The following is a 24090-nucleotide window of genomic DNA, read 5'->3' as shown; positions in this document are numbered from 1 at the left end:
TCTACTGTGTCTGCAGCGTCAATGTATTATCTGTACAATGATAAATGAACTTCAGGGGCACCTGGTATGAACAGGTGGTCTACCCTACCACAATGTTATTCCGACCTAACCCTGTTTATCAGATGGGATCGGGCATTCTCAGGTTATAATAATCCATCATTTTCAAGGAGATTCTTAAAGACTTCTTTCTTTTCTCTTCTCTTCTCCGTTTTACATTTATTTGGACTGTGGTTTTGGAATTCTTTTCCAAGAAAAGAAGCTTTGAGTTGTTAAAAGGGACTCCTACTGCTTATTTACTGCAGCTGGCAAGGTCTGTCAGCGTATTGTATATCTTCCAGCTTAATTAGGGAAATGTAACCTCTTGACTGTCAGAAACTATAGATGTATCATTTACGATAGCCAGACTATTACGCGGTATATTCTGAATGAAGCTCCATCTTTCTAAAAGGCAATTGCTGGGTACGTAATTAACTAATATATTTGTGAATATAATGTTATTAAAGGGGGTCGTCTCACAAAGACAACCCCTGCCCATATGTCCTTTTAGGGCACATGAGTATCACAGAGGGGTCCCCCGCTCAGGCACCCATCTATGAGCCACAGCGGAGAGCTGCTGCAGAGGAAATGTATAGCCATCAGCAACTTCCGCCATTGGCAAAATCAGTTGTTTTTTTGGGGTGTGATAAAACCAAACCTGCAGCAATTGGCTGTTCAACGCGGGTCCAGTTATTCAGCCCCCGCGGAAAATGGCTGATTATGAACAGGGCTTGTCTTGTCAGACAACCGCTTTAAAGTGTAGCTAAACGTTTGACAAACTCCTGACATGTCGTAGTGACATGTCAGAAGTTTGGATTGGTGATGATCCGAGCACTGAGACCCCCACCAATCGCTAGAACAAAGCAGCTGAAGCGCTCGTGTGAGCGCTCAGCCGCTTTGTGTCTGTTCTGCTTTTTCCATAAAGCCGATGTATCGGAGTACGGGATCATAGACTTTCTATTGAGTCTGTACATCGATACATTTATTTCCAGAAAAAGCAGAACAGACACGAAGCAGCTGAGCGCTCACACAAGGGCTTCAGCTGCTTCGTTCTAGCGATTGGTGGGGGTCTCAGTGCTCGGACCCCCACCAATCCAAACTTCTGACATGTCACTATGACATGTCAGAAGTTTGTCCAACGTTTAGCTACACTTTAATGTTATAACGTTGGAGAAGCAATCGCAGGTGGTAGCTGGGGAAGTACTTTTTATAGTTGGGTCTTATATGACATATTTTTGCTATTAGAGGCTGATGCTTTATTATTCTCCTTTAGTTATAGGAAAGGTTTTTATTCAATGCTTCTGATATAGAATAGGTCAACAGGGACAGGAATATGCCAAGGCAAAAGAGGGGAGCAAATTTGTTTCCGGGGTGGTGGGGCTGTTGTACTGCCAAATCATTCTTGCCCAGTAATTTCATCAGTAGGCACTGTCTGCAGCTGGAATGGTTTGGGCAACCCAGTTTCACCTTGCAAGTCCCCCTGCCAGAAGCTGATTGCAGGGATCTCTTAAAAGGAAAATCGCAACTTAAACAATACTGTAGCTGCAGGGCAGTTTGGTGTTTGTTAAAACGTCACTATTTTGTTAATTCTCTATAAACTTCTTAATAAAGTAAAAGTGCAAGAGGCACCGAAAAACAAAGAAAAGGTGTTGCATACAGTCAAATATAGCATCGCAATGCTCCGTCAGTCAGATAAAGACGGAAGGAAGAGGGGACAACGAAAAAAAATAATAGGGGAAAAAAGGAAAGTAGGGGAAAGGTTAAAAAAAAGTTTTGTGCACTTTTTGGTGCATTCTATCTCATGAACACAATGCTCTACACAGGCCTTAGTAGGGCATATGCACATCATTAAGGGATGTAACCCGCTTGGGACCCTCCCCTATTAGCCAGGTCGGAGAGCCACTAACAGTTATGTTGTGTAATAGTACATTTCCCCTCCAGGGCCACAATGGTGAAAACTAGTGCATTGGTAAATGTACCCCACTGTGTTATGCCCGGTGCATGTCAGGAGGGGCGGTTCATGACACTGGGATTATCTATTTTATGTTCTTTTTATCCTTTGTCGTATATCACCCACTCTTCACTGGGAACAACAGAGTGCACAAGTTTTGCCCAGAGTCGTCCTTTGGGCTGATGCACAGGAGTGTATTCTGTATGGGTTCTGAATACTCAGTCCATAATATTTTATGGGCTCATGCTGTACCTCTGTGTGTCTGAGAAAAATAATAATCACTTGGTCCAATCTGCCACACAGACTGTTCTTAACTGGAAGCATTGTTTCTAGCAGAGAATATTGAGTCACATGGACCAGTGTTGTGACCCCTATTTGCAGTCTGTGTCCCTCTGTAACTCATGAGACCTTAGGCTTTACTGTTATATTTATTAAGGTAATATACTGTTAGTCAGGGTCAGACTGGTAATCTGCCCTACCGGGCCGAAATTTCGGCGTTCCAGTCAGTGGGCCGCTTAACCAGTTACAATGGGGCAATCACACCCGTCCCTAAATAACTGGGATCGGTCATTATTGGATTTATCCAGTAGACAATGGCTAATGATACTTACACTTATCGCTCCCTGACTCCTCTTCAGCTGCCAGCATTAGAACTTTCTGTGTGGCGGCGGCACCCAGAGCTGAAAAAAAGCCCGGGAAGAGGGTAAGTATATGAAGGGGGAAGCTTCTGCTCTGGAGTTTGCATTGAGGGGTCTGGTGTCTGCAATTCATTTATGAATCAATGAATTTAGTTAGACGTCTAGTCTGGAGACTAAGGTTGGATATAATTTAAAAGTCTGGTCTCGGGTTTGGGTCTGGGTCTTTGCATTAAAAGGTTATTCCCATTTTATAAAGTGATAGCATATAGCTAGAATATTCCATTACTTTATGATTTGTGCCTGTTATTTCAAGAATTTACAAAAACAGACATGATAACTAACAGGTTCTTTATAATTGTTATGGATTCTGCCTGTAAAGCGTCTGATCAGTGCTGTATTCTCTTGTATGGTCTACAATATGATAATGCTCTGCAGACCGCCAGTGTAGAACTGACCACCATATGGTCGCTGTTTTTTTGGTATTATTGGTTATATTGGCGCTTGTATAGTGATACCTTAACTTGTCACTGACTGAAATAGCGAGTGTACACCTGTCCTCGACCGTCTGATTAGGTGTTTCTATATTCCACTTTTATTTTCCTTATGTTAATAATATGTTATGTTACATATTTAAGGGAGTGGTAAGGGACATGACCAAAAAAAGCAAAATTTGCCATGGCGCACATAGAGGGCCTATACACCGCATTCCAAATTATTATGCAAATGTTATTTTTTGCTGATTTTCCTAAATAGTCGATGCAAATGACAGTCAGTATAATCTTCAAGCCATCAAACGTTGGAGTATAATGTGAATTTTATTGAACAAATCTCCTAATGATAACAGATATTTTTTTAGAAGTAAAAAACTCAAAATGTACGGTTTCACATTATTATGCACAACAGAGATCAAAACATTTTAAAGGTTGTAAAGAGAACTAAAATGGTAATTTGTTGAATTTGCAGCATCAGGAGGTCATATTTACATAACTCAAAAGCTCTTTCAATCAAAAAAAAACTTAACAGGCCAAGTTACATGTTAACATAGGACCCCTTCTCTGATATCACCTTCACAATTCTTGCATCCATTGAATTTGTGAGTATTTGGACAGTTTCTGCTTGAATATCTTTGCAGGATGTCCGAATAACCTCCCAGAGCTTCTGTTTTGATGTGAACTGTCTCCCACCCTCATAGATATTTTTCTTGAGGATGCTCCAAAGGTTCTCAATAGGGTTGAGGTCAGGGGAACATGGGGGCCACACCATGAGTTTCTCTCCTTTTTATGCCCATAGCAGCCAATGACACAGATGTATTCTTTGCAGCATGAGATGGTGCATTGTCATGCATGAAGATAATTTTGCTACGGAAGGCACGGTTCTTCTTTTTGTACCACGGAAGAAAGTGGTCAGTCATAAACTCTACGTACTTTGCAGAGGTCATTTTCACACCGTCAGGGACCCTAAAGGGGCCTACCAGCTCTCTCCCCATGATTCCAGCCCAAAACATGACTCCGCCACCTCCTTGCTGACATCGCAGCCTTGTTGGGACATGGTGGCCATTCACCAACCATCCACTACTCCATCCATCTGGACCATCCAGGGTTGCACGGCACTCATCAGTAAACAACACGGTTTGAAAATTAGTCTTCATGTATTTCTGAGCCCACTGCAACCGTTTCTGCTTGTGAGCATTGTTTAGGGGTGGCCGAATAATGGCTTTATGCACACTTGCAAACCTCTGGAAGATCCTACATCTTGAGGTTCGCGGGACTCCAGAGGCACCAGCGGCTTGAAATACCTGTTTGCTGCTTTGCAATGGCATTTTAGCAGCTGCTCTCCTAATCCTATTAATTTGTCTGGCAGAAACCTTCCTCATTATGCCTTTATCTGAACGAACCCGTCTGTGCTCTGAATCAGGCACAAATCTTTTCACAGTAGGATGATCATGCCTAAGTTTTCTTGAAATATCCAATGTTTTCATGCCTTGTCCAAGGTATTGCACTATTTCACGCTTTTCGGTAGCAGAGAGATCCTTTTTCTTTCCCATATTGCTTGAAACCTGTGGCCTGCTTAATAATGTGGAACGTCCTTCTTAAGTAGTTTTCCTTTGATTGGGCACACCTGGCAAACTAATTATCACAGGTGTCTGAGATTGATTACAATGATCCAAAGAGCCCTAAGACACAATACCATCCATGAGTTTCATTGAAAAACTAATAGTTAAATGTTTATGACACTTAAATCCAATGTGCATAATAATTTGGAACACGGTGTATGTTTTTGCAGCCCTAGATTTGAAATGCTGGATCGTCTGAATTTTTTGGTGTCTGTTTTATTTATGGGTCTAATCTGTGGTCTGAATTATTTTTGGAGTCTGGTCGGTGGTCTGAATGATTGAGTTTAAAAAAAATGAACATATCAGTGTTTGTTACGTTATTCCTAAACCTGTAAGGGTAGGAGCTCACTGAGTCGTCTTTCTTTATTCATGGCTTAAGTTTAGTTTACCGACATTTGGCGGGTGATATTGTGTGTGGACTGGTGGGATTTGCGTGCTAGGGCTGCATTTTAGCCCCAGTTCGACCCTGATGTCAGTGCTGTAACAGTCCTGCAGTAGCCTAGGCTTGTTGGCAAATTGTTTTCTGGCGCTCAGACTGAATCTGTTTTTTATATATATATATATATATATATATATATATATATATATATAATATACCAGTGCTGCTAAATGCCAGCAGTTTGCGCTTTTGTCACTATCCTGTTTTTGGGAGAAGTTTTTCCTCTGGCTGAATTCATATCCTCAACAATACCACAGAGTAAATAAACAATATGGCCATATGCCTCAGTGCGGGTTTTTGTTTGTCAATGGACGAAATAAGAGAATGTACGTTTCTGTTTTATAACCACCAAAACACATCCTGTGAGTTTGAAGTCCTTTTAATGTGCGTGTTTCTTTTTCGGAATCTTTAGGGTATCTTTATAAACAGAGTATTTCCTGGTTAATGAGTTTGCACACAAAAAAAAATCACAAAAACGATAAATTCTGTTTACCAACTTTTGCTTTGTAAATTACTTGTACATGGAACTACTATAAAGCATTTTATGTATGTTTTTATTTTTATAGGCTTTGTCCTGTATTTCCCAAAGTACAAATTTGTTGGAAACTTGGCTGTGACAATTACAATTCTCAAAGTTCTTATTTCATAGTTTGTTCCTCCAGGCAGACTTCCCATTCTTGCTGCAGCTACATGCTGAGAGAAAACTGCCCAGGATAAAGAGAAGCCATATTTAGTCCATAAGGAGGGTTTTAAGACATTTATGGCATATCCTATGTCCCAGAGGTGAATCCTCCACCTATCAAGAGAGAATCTATATTCCTGAACTCTATTCCGCCAAGCAAGGCAGATGTCATCCAGCTCCAGAGTGAGTGGAAAGATGACCATGCATGTGAATCGTACTCTCCGTTCAAGTCTGTAGGAATTACTGAAAGAGCCGTGGGTGGTGGGGGTCCCAGAGGTGGATGGATATGCCATAAATGTCTGAGATGGGAAAACTCTTTAAGCAAGGGCATAGCTATAGTGTATGCAAAGGTAGCCCTTGCACCCGGGCAGTGGTCCCTAAGAGGGGCCAAATCCCCTCTACTGCATGAGAACAGACCTGTATTATAAATGACACATAGTAGGTGGGGAGCCTGATACAGATTTTGCATTAGGGCTAAGGAGCCCTAAATTACTCCCCAAATCCTCACTGCAACCCCCTACAGTGAGTAGCTTGAATGGAGCGGTGGTCGAGCACGCGCCCTCCGCTCCCTTCACGAGCTATGAGAATGACGGAAACAGCCAAGCGCTGTACTCGGCTGCTTCTGTAAGTCCCATAGACTTTGAATGAAGCGACAACGCGCAAGATTGACCGTGGCTCCATTCAATGTCCTATTCACTGCGGTCGAGTATTGAGGAGGATCTGGGGGTTTGGAACTGGCGTTCCCACAATCAGTGGTGGTCCCAGCGGTGGGAACTCCCCAGCGAGCAGAAAATCATCACCTATCCTTAGGCTAGGAGATCATTTATAATTTTGGAAATACCCCTTTAAGTCTAATACACTAATAATGTAACATTTTATAATGATATACCCTATATGATAAGCTAATGGGTATAACTTTTGGGAATGTTCCAGGGAACCCCTACAAATGGAAAGATGACACTAAGGCCAGCAACAACTGCAGTGCAAGTATGCAAACTTGCTAACTTAGCAACTAAATATATTTAGTACTAGGGATGCACGATGCATCAAAACTTCGATACTGTTTCGATGCCGTGCACCCTCAAACGGTTTGATACCGTTATTTAATGTATTTCGATACTAAGCTGTGCAGCCGCACATCTTAGCATTGTAACACATGAATGTATGAGATCGGGGCTGCGGCTGTGTAATACAGTCATCGCCCCGCTCCTGAGTCCTGACAAGTGTGCGCACGGTCAGCATGAGGGTTTACGGCCAGCACTGCACTAATGAGCGGTGGCACTGAAGACAGAACGTGGCGAGCGCACTGCAAATCACCCCCATGTTCTGTCTTCAGTGCCTGAACCGCCGCTCGTTAGTGCAGCGCCGGCAGCATCACCTCATGCTGACCGCGCGCACTTATTACTCATCTCCGCCGTTATTCCCCTGAATGCTGCGATCATTCAAGCGGAAGATGAGAAGGGGGATACCCCTTGGATCGCATCACAAGGAATTCCAGTGACGTGATTGAGCGACATACCATATATAGGCAGACAGCCCAGGGTCCATTGAAGGCCCCAGGGCTGTCTTACCATATTTCCTGTTGTTAGGGCATACGTAGGTATGTCCTAACAACTGTCTGTGTACTATCCGTATATAGATATATGCAAGTACATTAAAGTTTAAAAATAAAGTAAAAACGTAAAGTAATATTAAATTTAAAAAAAACTACACCTACACCTTTTTTACAATAAACATTAAATAAGTCTCAATACATAAAATATACACATATCCGGTATTAGCGCGGCCGTAATAACCTGCACAACAATTTTTTGCGTCATTTATGATGTGTACGCTATAAAAAAATAAAATAAAAGCTGCTTTCTTTCACTTATTGTGAGGCACGAGGTGTGATGAATTTAACCTCCATGTGCCTCACATTAATAGTAATTAACCCCATCATGTACCTTAGACATTAACCCATTATGACTGAGAAACATGATGGGGTTAATTACTATTAATGTGAGGCAAATTCAAAATTCATCCCACGATGCGCCTCACATCAGAAAATGGAAGAACTTTTTTTTTAAATTATTATTACTATTGGCAAAGTATTCTTTTGGTATAGAAATCGCAATACTACACGAAGTATCGTTATCGAAGTCCAAATTCTGGTATCGTGACAACCCTGGTTAGGACACCAAATAGTAGTTTTGGCAGCTCTGCCCACAAAGGCTGGCACCAACCTTTACTTTTACCAGCATATACCTTTACTTATAACCCAATCCTTAAAATAACTGAACCTCAGTAGATATGTAACAAGGTTAGGGTGAGGTCCACTAAAAGAAATCAGAACCCCTTCCGGCTCAAACAATGCTATGAACCTCCGTAGCAAAGACATAATTGGGTTGAGGGTTAGGCGGTCAAATCGCCTGCCCAACCGAGGTTCATTCCCCGAAGAATGACTTTAGTTATGGTTATAAATAAGGAGACTCAACAGATCTTCATCAAATCCTATGTTCAGGTGAACCAAGAATTATTAAAAATGAAAACGATACAAGATTTTTGTATTTTGGATGGAGCTACCACGCAAACAAAAAAAGTGTTCATCAGAGTCCAGTGGCAGTGCAGAGCTAGATGTTATAGCTATCCAATGACATTTTGCTAAAACAGCATCTAAAAATCCATAGAATATGAGAATCCAGCACTTGTCTCCAGCACTGAATTGCAGTATAATGGGATATTTCACAAACACTACTGAGCAGACAAAACCAATTACTCTAAATTTAAGAACAACGTTATAGAAGCATATTCCTCTACCCTAAAAAGTGACTTCTATGTAATTTCTAGAATATCAAAAGAAAATTCAGGACCAATTACGTCCATTAATTAAAAGAAATGTGCTTTAATGTTCTAAATGATAATTGTATGTAGAATTGTAGAGTCAATGGGGCAAACACATCAAATTGTATGTAGAATTGTAGTCAATGGGGCAACATGTCAATAGTGTCTTTCTTATAAATTGAAACCTTTAGTCATTATAAACAAATTGCAAAAGTTCATCTTTACATGAAGCTTAATTGTCTTATTTCTTCTTTTATTTCAACATATATAGCATAAATCAACATAATATAAATCAATGTAATAAACCTAAATCAATACAAATGAATATAATAGAACATCAAAGTAATATAAAATACAACATAATACATGTAAAATAATAATATTATTGTATTAAACATTTTCTGCCATAGACTATGATATTGTATAGCAGGAAACACTTTACTACTATTACTTTTTCTTCATTTTTTTGCTGATTATTTTCAACTTTTTGCACATTTTTGAAGTGTTACTCTATCTCCCAGGAACAAAGGGCCAATATTTTTTATTTTTCATGTTAAACCTTTTTAATTAAAATGTTAAAAAATGATTGATTGTCCACCTTTAAATAATTATCTGATTGTTTAAAATATTAAGCTCTGGTAACATGGCTGGCTGCTTTCATGTTCCTAGGAGTGTGACTGCTCCTTTAAACCATATCCTAATGCCTTCAGTAGGTAAAAGCTATTTAATTCAAGGGCACGGCCCCGCAGTGCATTACCACAGCGAGCTTGTTAGTTTAGTAGTGAGAGAACATTTCCTGCTGACAGATCTGCGACATCTGAGGAGAAATGTGGAAAAAGCTGCAGGCCAGCGACAGCCTTATATGAGCGAGTGTGTGCGTGACTTTTTTTTTTTCCGCCTTTATTTAATTTAACATTTGGGGGTCTTGCGGACACATACATACGCTTTAGTGAGCTTCCTGGTGCAGGGGCTTGCTGTCATTTGTAAAATATTCTGGCCAATTAGCTAATAGAGTACTCAGGTTTCTTGTGTTTTGATACAGTAATACTAAGTACATTGTAAAGGCCAATTACACAAATCATCCCCATATGCCGAAACCAGAGTCTCGTTATGGACTGTATTTATGAATCCTGTGTGAGGAAATGTGCCCACAGGCAATTTGGACCATGTGCGAAAACAGAGCCAATGGGATTGTCAGGGAAGAATCTTTGCAACCCGCGGAAATCCTCCCGCATCTCTCTGCAAGGAGCCCATTGTGCTGGGTGCCAGGTTGCTGATTAAAGGCACATTACCCAGAATCCTCTTAAACCCACGTATGAAACTCAGAGCAAATAACATCTCCCCCACCGACACAGGCAGGAAAACACAGCATTAGCAGAACACCTAAACCAGACGAAAAACGTCTTAACAGCCGTATTGCTCCCAGTGGAAGGCGCTCGTTGGGGCAATGAGGAGATGTGTTTTTTCTTCTCAATAAGGAGGTCAGGATTAATGTTCGGGCAAAGGCGTGCTAAGCTTTAAGCTGTTTTTCTTATAAAAGTTGTACTTCATTGTATGATACAGGTGCAGGCAAAAATACAGTTCCCAGATGAAGAATTTTTTTTATTGTAAGGTGTCACGCTTGCCCTTGGCAAATCTATTTTATCTCTCTATAGTTTACCCACCTGTTCGTAGGATTTTACTAGGCATTTTTCCTTTTTGGAGCCAGTGCCATGTAAATTAGACCACTACTTAGGGACTGGCAGGACTCCACCCCGCTGTGGTTTCACGGTTATCTTCCTGAGCTTTTAAATCTCTCTACCACTGTAATTATGGGATGAGGTTTTTGGAGGAGAAAGCCTGTGCCAGAATTTGGAATGCTCGATGCAAATTTCTGCCTTTACCTTGCACTTTCTCATAGGATTTGATATGTGTCGTTGCTTATCTAGGATGCAAGGCTGGAGTTCTTAAGGAAATTTACAATTGGTTTGGCCTCTGGGACTCTAGCATCCATCATTAACATCCCATTCGATGTAGCCAAGAGTCGGATTCAAGGGCCACAGCCTGAACCGGGAGTCATTAAATATCGCAGCTGTTGGAAGACGATGGTTACCGTTTACAAAGAAGAAGGGTATGAGGATTATTTCACATTACATATGTTCCAGTTACTTTCATTTACTTATTAACATGCAATTTAATTTTCCTTTTCTACTTACAATAAAATTCCAATAATCTGGCATGTTTAGTGTTCAAAAAATGTTGGCCACTGGAAGTTGCCCCAGGGCCAGCTATGCTGCTATTTTCTTTAAGGGAGAGGGCGATTGAGGCAGATTGGCCAATGGCCTTGTGTAGTAGTACTAAATTCTGTTTACGATTAATACGTTTGTGAGTTTAAATACGGAAAGAGATCCAATAACAGTGGCGGACTGAGAATGGTCTGGGCCCCATTGCATTAAAGATCACAGGTCCCGTACCAAGTACTAGAGTCATGACACTTCGTTTGGATTAACAAATTGCATTTAAGAAGCACTTTTCACTTGCATTTATTTTGTTTAGCCATAGGCTCCGGTCAGCCCGCCCTGTCCAACAATAGCATTGCTGGACTACAAGGTCATTTAAATACCCACAGTGCTTTGACAATACTATTTTTGTTGTTGTTTTTCTTTTTACTTAGTGATAAGACTATGAGTGGTCCTAGAATAGAATATGGGCTGCTATAAACAGCCCTGTATTATGCTGATGGCAAATAAGGACTGTGCGGGGGAAATGTCAAATTCCCTGAATTCTCGCAGTCTTATTATCAAATTGCCCCTACTTGTAAAGTTATTCCAATAGCAACATTATATCTATAAATTGCTCATATATCCCAGTGTAATATTTAAAGAATAAGTTTACCTTTTATAGCCCCCATTCCAGTTGCAGCTTGTAACATGATCCAGAGCTGCATTCACAACTCTGCTTACCATTATTGTAACCAGTTAAAGGGGTTGTCCACTACTGGACAACTGATGACCTATCCAGCGGATAGGTCATCAGTACATGATCTGTGGGGGTCTGAAACCCGACCCGCACAGTTAAGCCGCTCCAGCTGCCTCTGAACATCGGACCTACATGCCGGAAGCATTTGGGTCCAACCACTGAATAGCGGCGACCTGCCGTACTGCAGCTCTGCTCCTATTCAAATGAATAGGAGCAGAGCTGCAGTTCGGCAGCACGGCTGCTATGCTATGTACGGAGCCAACCGCTTCCAGCTCCGTACATAGCATAATAGGCCATAACATCCGGTGCCCAGAGATAGGCAGAGCAGCTTAACGGTGCGGAGTCTAGGTGTCGGACCCACACCGATGATATACTGATGACCTATCCGTTGGATAGGTCATCAGTTGTTCAGTAGTGGACAACCATTTAACAGCTTAGACACTAACGCTACTAAAAGCTTAGTTGAGCTCATAAAATGCATTGCTGTGTGCTGCACTGCATGCTCGGAGAGTTTTTACTTGTGTTAAAGGGGTTGTCCAGTTTAGAAACCCATTTTCATATACCCTAGTAGAGAATTCTAAATTAATAGTGGGGTTTCCTCTGTTTTAAATCCAGATTGGAGAGCGGCTACAAAGAGCATCTCTCACTCTGGAGGACCTGTCCTGTCCTGCATTACACAGACAATCCATTGACGTAAATGGAAACTGTGTAATGCATTATTTCCCCTGTGGTGGCACTGCAGGGAAATTGCATACTTAGACCCCATGCACACGACCGTATTTTCATCTATCCCGAAATACTGTCCGTGAATATGGATCCGTAGTCATCCGTATTCTATCCGTATATATTCGGAAGGGTGTCCGTAAATACGGTCCGTATTGCATCCGTATTTGACCCGTATATATGGATCCGTAAAAAAAGGGAAGCTGCAACTGATGTCACCAACATGTTGCATAGCAATGCTTACGTAAATACGGACGATTTACGGATTCACATCCGTAGCTGTCCGTATTTACGGAAGCTCCCATAGACTTCTATGGGCATGTCCGTGCCGTAATTACCGCCAAAAAAAGGACATGCTCTATATTTTTTTGAGCACGGACACGTCTCCGTAAATAAAAAATGTCCACAGCCAATAGAACTGTATGGGATCGTAATTACGGGCCGGAATTACGGATGCAAAATAAGGTCGTGTGCATGGGGCCTAACGGACATGTTTTCATACAGATACGGCTGATCGTTAGAGGGAGCCCAGCAGGGGGAAACTTTGTAATCTTTATCAACAAGGTACCCCTTTAACAAGTAGAGATTATACAAAGCGGAGAACCCTTTTAAGGAAACACATTTCAGAAGGCAAGTCCCCAGAGCAAGCATGTACAGATACTGAACAAATAGGAAATGCTGGAAGAGCCAAGGAGCCTTGCAGCTAAACGAGATGCTGTAACGCTTAGCTTTACCTATCTTGCAGCGTGCATTGATTCAGTGTGTGCAAAGGTATTCAACTTTTTATGTAAATTATATTTATAAGTTAAAGGGGTTGTCCCACTAAGACAACCCCTTTTTATATGTTCTATTATGGCATAAAGACATTATAGAGGGTGGTCCTGTTCTCAGGACCCCACTCTATGAGCCAGAGTACTAAGGCGTTAAAAGCTATGTATAGATTTGAAAGGACTTTTTATCAATTTTATTAAATCAATGTGTTTTTAAGCAACTTTCAAATAGTTTTTTTATTAAATAAATAATTTTTTTAGAATACAGCTCCTATGTACCCTCTTTACATAGAAGCTGTTTCGTTCTCTCTCAGCCGAATCCGTCAGTTCAGCTCAACTAACTGCTCAGCTGAAAGCAGGTCCTGCGTGTCTCTGACACACAGGAACCAGCCAATATCGATCTTTTCTAAGTTAACATAGATGTGAGCGACATTAGTTGGATCCTGTGTGTCAGAGACAGGTTCGGCTGAGAATGATACAGCATCTATATATACAGGGTACAGAGAAGCTATATCGGAAAATTCAATTTTTATTTATAAAAGTCCATTTGAAAGTTGCTTAAAAACACATAACACATTGATTTAATAATAATAAAAAAAATCCTACCAAAGGTGTACATAGTCATTAAATATCTTCAGCTCCCAATCAGGTTGGCCTTGCCCATCCATGTTTCACAAGGTGGGTCATTCATTTAAATGGGTCCATGTACTACCACATTGGCAGTTTCACAAGCCAGACCTTTGCTGATCATCTGATCGCCGGGCCATTTTCATTTCTAGAAGACTTGTCGAAACATTACATTTTTTTTTTCTTCTTTTACAGAGACCAACATTAATTTAAAAAGTAGGTATATACTTTATACTTTATATATTCTCCATCCTGATTCTGCAACCACTCACCTTTACTGTCCCAAAGATGCCTACAGTACAACTTAATTACATGTGATGTCAAAAGAACATCATGGAGTTGCCTTGGGATGTTACCGAATGGGAGCAGACTCACAACGGGGGTATATAACCAAGTACCTCCTCTGTTTATTTAATGTTGGGTCTCTTTAATATTTACCAACCGTGACGAGCAGGGGCTTCACTGCTCTGTAAGTGCTGAGAAATTAGAGCATAAACCAAAAACTAGATACAATACTTTTTTTAATTTTATTAATATATATATATATATAATTACTGAAAGGCATAACTATATGACATTCTAACTATCCTTTAAGAAGCCCCTGCAAACCATTACACGTTTTTTGGCTCCCAACCCACAAATTTATAGCCACTGTGAGGAAATGGTTGTTTTAAGGGGTTTTTAGACAATCCCTTTTTGTTAGAACGGTCCTCCAGTAATTAGCTGATGACAGGGTGTCCCGCTGTTAGAATTCCCACTGACCATCTGTAATTTGTGGCAGAAGCCAGCAACAAGTGTTCAATTCACCTGCAGTGCCACCACAGGTGAACTGAAGCATTACACAGGTTCCATTGAAATCGGTAAGATATCTTTGTAATGCACGGACATGCCGGGTCTTCCAGAACGGTAGATGCTCTTTATAACTGCTCTCTACTCTGGCTGAGATAAGGATCCTGAACTCAGTACTTCCCTCTGTTAACTCAGAATTACCTAATAAAAAGTTTTAAAATGGGTTTTCTAAATCAGACATACAACTATAACTACATACAATAGTCTTACCATAGTGGTTCAGTTTTTATATTAGGCAGAGTTTTAGTCACAAATGTATTACTATTACGTATCTATTATTTCCTCTTTGTAGTGATTACAGTCTTGGTTATATTATATAGTGGGTGTACTATTATAATGTGTAACACCTGTTTTCCATGTCTTTTAGGTTCCTGGCTCTCTACAAAGGTCTTCTTCCGAAGATCATGCGGCTCGGGCCCGGTAATTCCTGTTCTAATTATCCTTGTTAGCAGTTGTATATGAAGTCATTCTAGAGTCGGTAATCGGATCTTTATTAGGTGTTATCATTATTTGCTGTACTATAATTACAAATTTGTACAAAAAAGCTGCAGGACATTATACTCAATTAGCGACCGGTTTATGTATCAAGCTGATTAATAGCTTCATTTAGCATTAGCAATTTACTATTCCATCTGTTCAGGTCTAGACCCAGAGCGAGGAACACGTTTTACGAAGGCTGAAAACTTAAAAGAGAATCTTCATTCACATCTCTAACCTGAAAGGAGCATTTTTAGCAGTAGGCGTTCGCACAGGAGCCGGCAGTTTTCTCCACCTGTGTACACCTACTTTTTAACTTGACATTTTTCCCTCTTTGTGCCATGTCAGAGTCAAGAATTTCAGGTTGATTTTTGGCACAAATGTTCTATTGCGCAAACTTGTTCAGTTTGGTAACTGTCAAGAAGCTTTTGGATTTTACTCTCCATTGTCCAATAATTGCACACCTCAGGTTATTTGAGAATGGATTTCTTTTTTTCCCCTCTGTGTTTGCAAGAATGTTACATAATGAATTAGTATATAAAACCACAGTGATGCCGTAAATTCTAAATTTTCTAAAATCAAATGTATAATTTCCAGGGTTCTTATGCAGGAGGAGATAAAAGTTATTAACAACCACTGCCTGGAGGTAAATAGTCTCTTGTTGATGGGATGAGAATTGGATTTGAGCATAAGGGCTCATGTACACGGTTATATTACGGATCTGTGTTGAACGTATTCGTAATATGGCACCAATAGACTGCTAAAGGCTCATACTGTACCTCCATGAGACTCTGTTTTGTTCAGGCATTTTCCTTCATGTCATATTATGGAGGTGCCTCGAGAAAGCACTATACAGCAAAGTGCCTATTTGTCCAGAATATAGAACTGTAGGGACTCCATGTGCCGCCATAGAGGGTCCTTGCACCCACTTTAGATGTTTAACCTAGCCAGTGCATAGCGGACTACCATATGGATGAGCTGCATGTAAGTAAACAAAAAGCCCCCTCCCTGCCACAGCAGTCCTAGAGATCAGCGCTCTTAGACAAAAAAATATTATAGTGCGCGTTAGGATTTAGAATCGGTTCTAACCGGTCGTTTTTTTTTTTTACGTAGAACAGCAAATACTATTTTATAGAAGTTAGAAGAAGTAAGAAAATATTTATTTTTCTGCCGGAAAATCCGCAGTTCCAATTCGGTATCGCAGTCAATTTTCGTGTGCATTTTCTGACAAACAAAAAAACCCATTCAGTTATAATCCATTCTTTTGGAATTAGCTGCGGATTCCACGGGTAATGTGCAGCAAAATCCGCAACACTGCATTAACTGCGAATTTGATTGCAGATTTTTACTTCCCCATTGGAGTCAATGGGAAAAATCTGCAAAGCAAATCTGTTCTTATTTCGAAAACAGAATTGACATGCTGCAGATTGACCTGTGGTGCAGATTTTTTAATTTCCAAGCAGAAAACGTATGCATGTGGATGAGATTCGTAAATCTCATCCACGTGTCTACTACTGTAATACACTGTGGATTTTAACAGTGCAAATCCGCAGGTAAAATCTGCAGTATCTCCGACCCTTGTGGACACTAACCTTTCAGCAAATTTTGCATAACTCAATAATATGAGTAACTATAAGAAACTTTGTAATATATCCTATTAGAGAAAAATGTATCTTTCTGCGCTTATCAGGCGTCTTTCCTCCCCCCCCCTTCCCTGCACTGATCATTCATCCCCAATTCACTGCTAAAATTCGTGTGCAGAGACAGACTATCAGCTCACTGAAGGATCAGGTTACATGCTGCCCATAGAAGTCTAAGGAGAGTGGAGGAGGAAGAGCAGAGTGAGAGAGCGGCAGAGAGACACACAGAGACTCTGTTTAGGATTACCTTCTTAGCAACTAAACAGTTAGTGAGATATGTCTTACAGCAAATCTTTATTTCTTGTAAAGCGAGGCCCAGTTGATATATTTCTCTGGAATCATAACACATCCTATGTCATTGTAACAGTGGATTAATGGTCGCAACCATAGGAACATATCCGGTCACAATGCGTGTGTACAGCATACATGTATGAATCGTTGGTATTCGGCTTTTTGAGGGCAGCCCTGAAGATGTACACAGCAAATGTGTTCTTTTTTTTTGTATGTGTGCATAATGTGTTGATAGATGTTAACCTGCCCCCATGGCCTCTTGTCTGGTATGCGCTACTTGTATTTTCTTCCTCATCCACATTCCCTTCCAAATGTAAGCAATGAGCAACTGCATGCAAATAAATAAGTTAGGTGAAGTTCATGTTGTTGTGTTGTATTTGCAGGAGGAGCAGTGATGCTGTTAGTGTATGAATATTCCTATGCCTGGCTACAGAAGCATTGGTGACCTGGACAAGAACAGCAATCTGCCATCCTATAAAGAACCTCTCCTTGCACAGTATCCTCACAATATGGAAACTGCAGAAGACCAACATCATGGAACTAGACATCCTGTGTACTGAACTGCTGTGAGGTTGAAATTCTCAATGTAGTTCACCAGTACAATTATTTGAAATATGAAAGGGGTTCCGAAGGACTGTAACATTAACGGCCTAACCTTAATATAGGCAATCTATTACTGATCAGTGGGGTCCGACATTCATGACCCCTTCTGACCAGATCAATGAAGGGGCTGCAAAACGCCTGCGAACTCCGAGTCCACTTCATTGTTTATGTAGGCACAGCGACTCGTCCGTACGAGTGGTAGTGCCTGGTACTGCAGCTCCTCCCCTCAGGCCCCTTCACTGTGCTGATTGTTGAGGTCCCAAAGGTTGGATTATAATGGGAACATCATAATCGTCTCTTCTATGTGTAGTCAACATTGATGTTTGTTTTATAAAAACCTTTTCGATCAGTTTTCCAAGAAAAAAAACATCAATGCGTGATGGGTGGTGCTCTGACCCGGAGGACCTTTACTGATCAGCAGAATGAGGGGTCTGTGGCACTCTCTGGAGCACCGGAGTCTCTTCATTGTACACAGCGGCTCATCTGTACGTATGTCCGTGCCTGGCACTACAGCTCATCCCCATTCACTCTAAAACGTTAAATCAAAGGTAAAGTGTAAGGATCGACATACTGAAAAATTCTAATATACTTGTGTCATTGAAATTGCTCGCTTGTATACAAAGTGCGCGCACTTTATAATGAACGTTCTGTATACACAGGTGTGGGTGTAAGGAGGGAGCGGGGCATGAAGTCTATAACCACGTCCATGCAAGGCTGCGGATATGAGGACAAACCTCCTTTATGTTGATTTTCATGTAAGCCTAGTTATTACATCTGCTCGCACCGACACATTTGTAGACTCTACGCCTGCCCCCTCTCCACCCCGACTAACGTAATATACAGCTGCTCCCGTCTGCAGAATTTTTACACGGTATAGTATATTACAGTAAGAGCGCTCAATGTACCATGTTTTAATTACTAGAGTTCCCCTTTAAAAACATACAAATTCGTTTCATTAAGGAATAACTTGTGGATGTCTCAGGACGGTGTTATAAATCTCAAATACATCGACTGATATGGAAACAAATCTGTTACGATTCTGAACGTGCAATTTCATATCTGTGATCATTGCTCTTCTAGTCTGAGATATTCCATCACTATGATGACCTGTGTTTTGAGTCCTCTTCTTTTCTTGTAATGGGTGTACATTGTTCACGCTCCTCAGGAGGTCAATAAAAGGTTGGTGAGATTGTTTTTATATTTCTTGTGTGGGCTTGTGTGTCAGATCCATTTACCAGCATGTTTGTGTGTCAGACACCCTCATCTTCCTCATAGTCATTTACTATACTAAGGAATTGGTTGACATACCCGTCCTAACCGCTTTACCTTACACCACTATATATACTATATACTATACACTGCCTCAGATCTTGGCACTGCTGCCTTGCACCAATGGTTTACTCTTGGGTATTCAGGTTTCTATGAGTCTGCGCTGACGTTTGTGTTTTTGCAATAGGAAAACGGGATCCCGGGGACCCAACCGATGTGAGCGAGCACATTCTGTGACACGCTGATGAATATGTTGAAACTATATAAATAATTGGTAACAAATAAATATAGTAACAACAATTTATCAAAAAAAGCTGATTCTGAGATATGATTGCTTGGAATTACAGGTCCAAAGCCTGAGGCTGCACTACTGAGTTAGGGTATGTTCACACGCACTAATTACGGACGTAATTCGGGCGTTTTTGCCCCGAATTACGTCCGAAAAAAGTGCCTCGATAGCGTTGACAAACATCTGCCCATTGAAAGCAATGGGCTGACGTTTGTCTGTTCACACGAGGCGTATATTTACGCGCCGCTGCCAAATGACGGCGCGTAAATAGACGCCCGCGTCAAAGAAGTGACCTGTCACTTCTTGGGGCGTAATTGGAGCTGTTATTCATTGACTCCAATGATTAGCAGCGCCAATTACGTCCGTAAGTGACGCGGCGTTCAAGCGCCTGCACATGTCGTTACGGCTGAAATTACGGGGATGTTTTTTCCTGAAAACATCCCCGTAATTTCAGCCGTTACGGACGCTGCCGTGTGAACATACCCTTATTCTGATGACCGCATTTTGTGTTCTGATTTCTGTCAGTTACAGTATTGTCATGAAGGCTTTGTGTAGATTAATACCACAAAATACAACATCCTACCTGGCTTGTATTGTGGCAATTATATACGGTGATTTTAATCCATACAAGGTTTTCATGACCACACTGCATCTGACAGGAATCCGAACAAGAATAGATGTTATAAGAAGCTCTCAGTAATACAGCCTCAGGCTTTGGGCCCGTAGCCCAGGAGTTCCCACTAGCTGTATGTACGATAAGGCCAGATTTACACATATCTATTGTTTTTTTACTCCTTTCAAAGCATTAAATCCGTGGTGGAATGTGCATTTCTGCAACAGGTAGGAAATATTGCGACATACCTGTAATCCGCTGTGGATTTTTTACGCTGTAAATGTTCGGGGTTTGTTATGAGACCCGATTTTACATTGTACTGTACTTTTGACATTTCTGTTCAGATTCCACAACAAATACACGATGTGTGATCCCGGCCTAAAGAGAAATTTTCTTTTCGTCGAACTTGTTTTAAATAATAGCAGTTAAAAGTACGAGAGAAACGTAATTGCAAAATCCTAAAAATGCATTCTACTTGTGCAGAGCTAAATGATTCATCGGATACATGGCGCTTAGCAGACATATCCTCCATTAGTTCTGCTGCAGAGGTTATTACTTTAATTTTTGGCTGCATTGTTTGATTTCCTTGTACCTTAACAGGGGATTTACAAAAAACGTGGCTGCTTTTGTCCAGAATCGGTGCCACACCTGTCCAGAGGTTGTGTCTGGTACTGCACTCCATAGAAGTGAATAGCACTGAGCTGCAATACCATAACACATAGGTGTGGCACGGTTTTTGGAAGAAAGCAGCCATGTTTTTCTAAGCCTGGAAAAAACCCTATTTAGAAACTGGTGCACAAGCTAAGGACCTTGTAATCCACAACACAGTTTGTCCCAACTAGGATTCTGTAATATATGGTCTGGCGTTTCCTGGAAAAGCTCACTTTTAGGCTAAAGTCGGACAAACATGTCCAATTTGCGTGTGTAAAAAGCCCAGCGTTTTTTTTTCAACATTTCATGTCCATGTGCCACCAGTGCGCATTGTGCGTGGCATCAGTGCGCATTGCGCATGGCATCAGTGCGCTTTGCGTGTGGCATGCATTGTTCACGTCCATGGAAGCACTTTTTTAATTTGGGTTTTTATTTCTCTGCATTTCTTTGTGACTGATGCGCGGAACACGGACAGCACACGGATGTCATCCTGGCATGGGAACAGGCAAAGAGGTAAAATAAACACCAGCCAGAACATAGTGTGAGGTAGGACTAGAGGTTCCCTGGGAGATCACATATTTCGCAGAGGCTACCCCATGGTAAAATATTTGGAAATCATTGCCATATCAGACATTTAGCCTATATCTGTTACATCTATATCATGTTACTTGTTTGCATGTGTTCTTCTCTGTCATTGATGAATAAGCTGTACACATATGCTCACATCTAAATGAACGCATTCTTCAATGCCTTATGGAATCATAGCCAAATATACTTCCACAATTTTAGAATAGATAGTAACTTTTTGTCCTTTGTTGCAGCAGATAGACATTGAGCACTATTGCGGAGTCTTTTGTCAACAAGCACTCCCATATCCATCTTCAGTAATAGATTCACTAATCTAATGTCATTCAGTGAGTAAGTCGAATGTTTGTATTTTATCCCCAAATGACCTTTCTGTTGTTTACAGTGTATATCATCTGCCATTAACTGTCCAACTTCATTATTTTCGTTTTATCCTAATTCTTATGAAGATGACAGACACAGCTGGATGACTGTACGGATAAAACCAAAGCTGGAGACGCTACTTACTGTACGTACGGGGCAAACTCCCAACCAGCCCATGTAAATCACGTTCACACCATATTTTACCGTGGATTCTATGAATCAAATATCACGGACATCACATTTTCTTTACAAACTTGACTTTAGCTTCGAGGGAAAACAGCCTCTGATTTTCCACCGTTTTTTAAACCACAAATGTTTTTTGCGGCCATTTTTGCAGCTGTTTTTCTATTGACCCAATGAAAAAAGGCTCAAGAAGTGACATGCACTTGTTTCTATGGGGCATTTTTTTATGTGCCGTTATTTGAAACAGCCACGTAAAAAAAAGCCCCATCGGAACGAAACGCCGTTTTCCCATTGATATCAATGGGCAGATGTTTGGAGGCATTCGGCTTCTGTATTTTCAGCCGTTTTTTGGGGCGTTTACGGCCATGTGAACATACCCTTATATTCAAGTATTAGCAACTTTGACATTTGCCTTAAAGTTGCAGGAGGGTACAATGAATATAAAATGGTATTATGGCTTTTTATGAGTTATGGTCTAGTTTCTATAATAGTCTGCTTAGAAGTTTGTCTTTTTCTGTATTTCAGTCCTTCATAAGTCTAAGGGTATGTTCACACGGCCTATTTATGGATGTAATTCGGCCGTTTTACGCCTCGAATTACGTCCGAAAATGCGCCTCGATAGCGTTGGCAAACATCTGCCCATTGAAAGTAATGGGCTGACGTTTGTCTGTTCACACGAGGCGTATATTTACGCGTCGCTGTCAAAAGACGGCGCGTAAATAGACGCCCGCGCCAAAGAAGTGTCATGTCACTTCTTCAGACGTAAATGGAGCCGTTTTCCATGAACTCCATGGAAAACCAGCTCCAGTTACGTCCGTAATGGATGCAGCGTTAAAGCGCCTGCACATGCCGTTACGGCTGAAATGACGGGGCTGTTTTCTCCTGGAAACAGCCCCGTTATTTCGGCCGTAACGGACGCTGCCGTGTGAACATAGCATTTAGGGTATGTCTAGATTTGGAGGGACAGGAAGCCCCTAAAATAGTAAAAATTTTGAGATTTCTAGGTGCTAGTCGATAGAGTTGCCCCCTCTGGGGCTTTTATTTCATAAGGTTGAAAAAAAAGGGTTGTTTAGGATTAGAAAAAGGGTCTGCTTTTTTCCAGAAATGGTGCCACTCCTATGTATGGGCTGTGAGTGGTATTGCAGCTCATCACCATTCACAAGCAATACCAGACATAGCCCATGGACAATGATGGCGCTATAAATATCAATGTTCCAGTGAAGTCTCTAGAACAGTGTTATTAATAAAATCACACCCTTTAGCTATCGACTATAGATAATATAAGCTAATGATTATAGAATTTGGAGAACTACTGACTGTAGGCTGCTAATGTGTCTGCAATATTTTGGCACATGGCATGATATGTGCAGCAGTAGTTTTTATCTTCCAGTTCTATATACATCAGCACAGTGTACTGAATAAGTCTTCCCCTGCCCTCTCGCAGAGCTGAGACACGGGGCAATGCACTCTGGGAATAGCGCGTGATATTTCAGTGATGTCATTCTTGTGACATTTTCCTCCCACTGAGGACCCTCCTGATAGGTCCCAGAAATGAAACCCACGCCTATTGGGCATTTATGACATACCCTGTGGATATGCCATAAATGCTTAACTTGGGAATACCCCTTTAAGCTTTTGCAATGCATTCTGGCTCCAAAGGCCATTGTGGGGGTTGGGTTCCTTTTTTTTGAGAGCTGTTAAGGGGCATCACCTTTGCCTGATTAAGTTATTTTGTGGATAGTAAAACTTGTCACTGTTGCTAGTGATATGCAGTGAAGTTTTCGGAGACTGATGCGTTGCACTTTTTAGGGCAGTGTTATATATTTCCACTGCGGACTAGAGGAGACGTCAGCTATAAATACATGGGAATATTCAGCTACTGCGCATTACTCTACATGTGGTAGATGTCGAGTATATTTGTACTATCCACATGTGGTAAATGTGAGTAAAATCTTGCACCCTCCACCGCACACGTCGTCTTAACATCCCACAGCAAGTAGAATGTGCAGATGTTAAGAGATTTCAGGAGACAATAGATCAGATTTTTCTTCCTGGGGTAAAGCGCATGCTAACATTTGTAGACATTAATAAGATGATCACATAATACTATATGAAAACATATGTGCTCGTCCTTAATGCCCTTAATCCTTATAATGACAATACCAAAAATACTTGTTCCTTTCATTGGCAATAACTGCAAAAAAATTAAAGCTTTCTTGTCTAAGGACTTGATCCCTGACTGGTTGCCTTGGGTTATAAAGCTGACCACAGACCTAAATATACAACAATTTTGTGCTATCGGGATTGTTGCTTTTATAACATTTGTAAGAAGATTTTTTTTAAGATTGGAACTTATTCTCTCATTTAAAAAAACAAACATTCAGATCATAGCAACAAATAAGTTGAAAACCATTGCTTTCCTTGCGTATAAGCACGTGCTATCGGTACAAACGAAATATCGGTTGCGTAGGTTAAAATGTATAGCCACAGTAGAGTTGGGGAAAAGACAAAAGTCCA

At 40.9% G+C, this 24090-nt stretch overlaps 1 protein-coding gene across 4 annotated transcripts in view; it reads left to right on the top strand.

Moving 5' to 3' along the window:
- Positions 1-18820, top strand: part of SLC25A21 (solute carrier family 25 member 21) — a 303655-nt gene extending 284835 nt beyond the window's left edge. For all 4 annotated transcript variants that reach the window (XM_075844434.1, XM_075844433.1, XM_075844432.1 and 1 more), the window contains exons 9-11: positions 10611-10792; positions 14977-15029; positions 17401-18820. In XM_075844434.1, coding sequence (XP_075700549.1) covers positions 10611-10792; positions 14977-15029; positions 17401-17462 — 297 coding nt within the window. In that variant the 3' untranslated portion in view covers positions 17463-18820. The remainder of the gene's footprint in view (positions 1-10610; positions 10793-14976; positions 15030-17400) is intronic.
- The last annotated feature ends 5270 nt before the right edge of the window (positions 18821-24090 follow it).

Source organism: Rhinoderma darwinii, chromosome 12 (assembly GCF_050947455.1).
Source record: "Rhinoderma darwinii isolate aRhiDar2 chromosome 12, aRhiDar2.hap1, whole genome shotgun sequence".
Classification (NCBI taxonomy): Eukaryota; Metazoa; Chordata; class Amphibia; order Anura; family Rhinodermatidae; genus Rhinoderma; species Rhinoderma darwinii.
The sequence above is the reverse complement of the archived record's forward strand: the minus strand, read 5'-3'. Positions and strand labels throughout refer to the sequence as shown.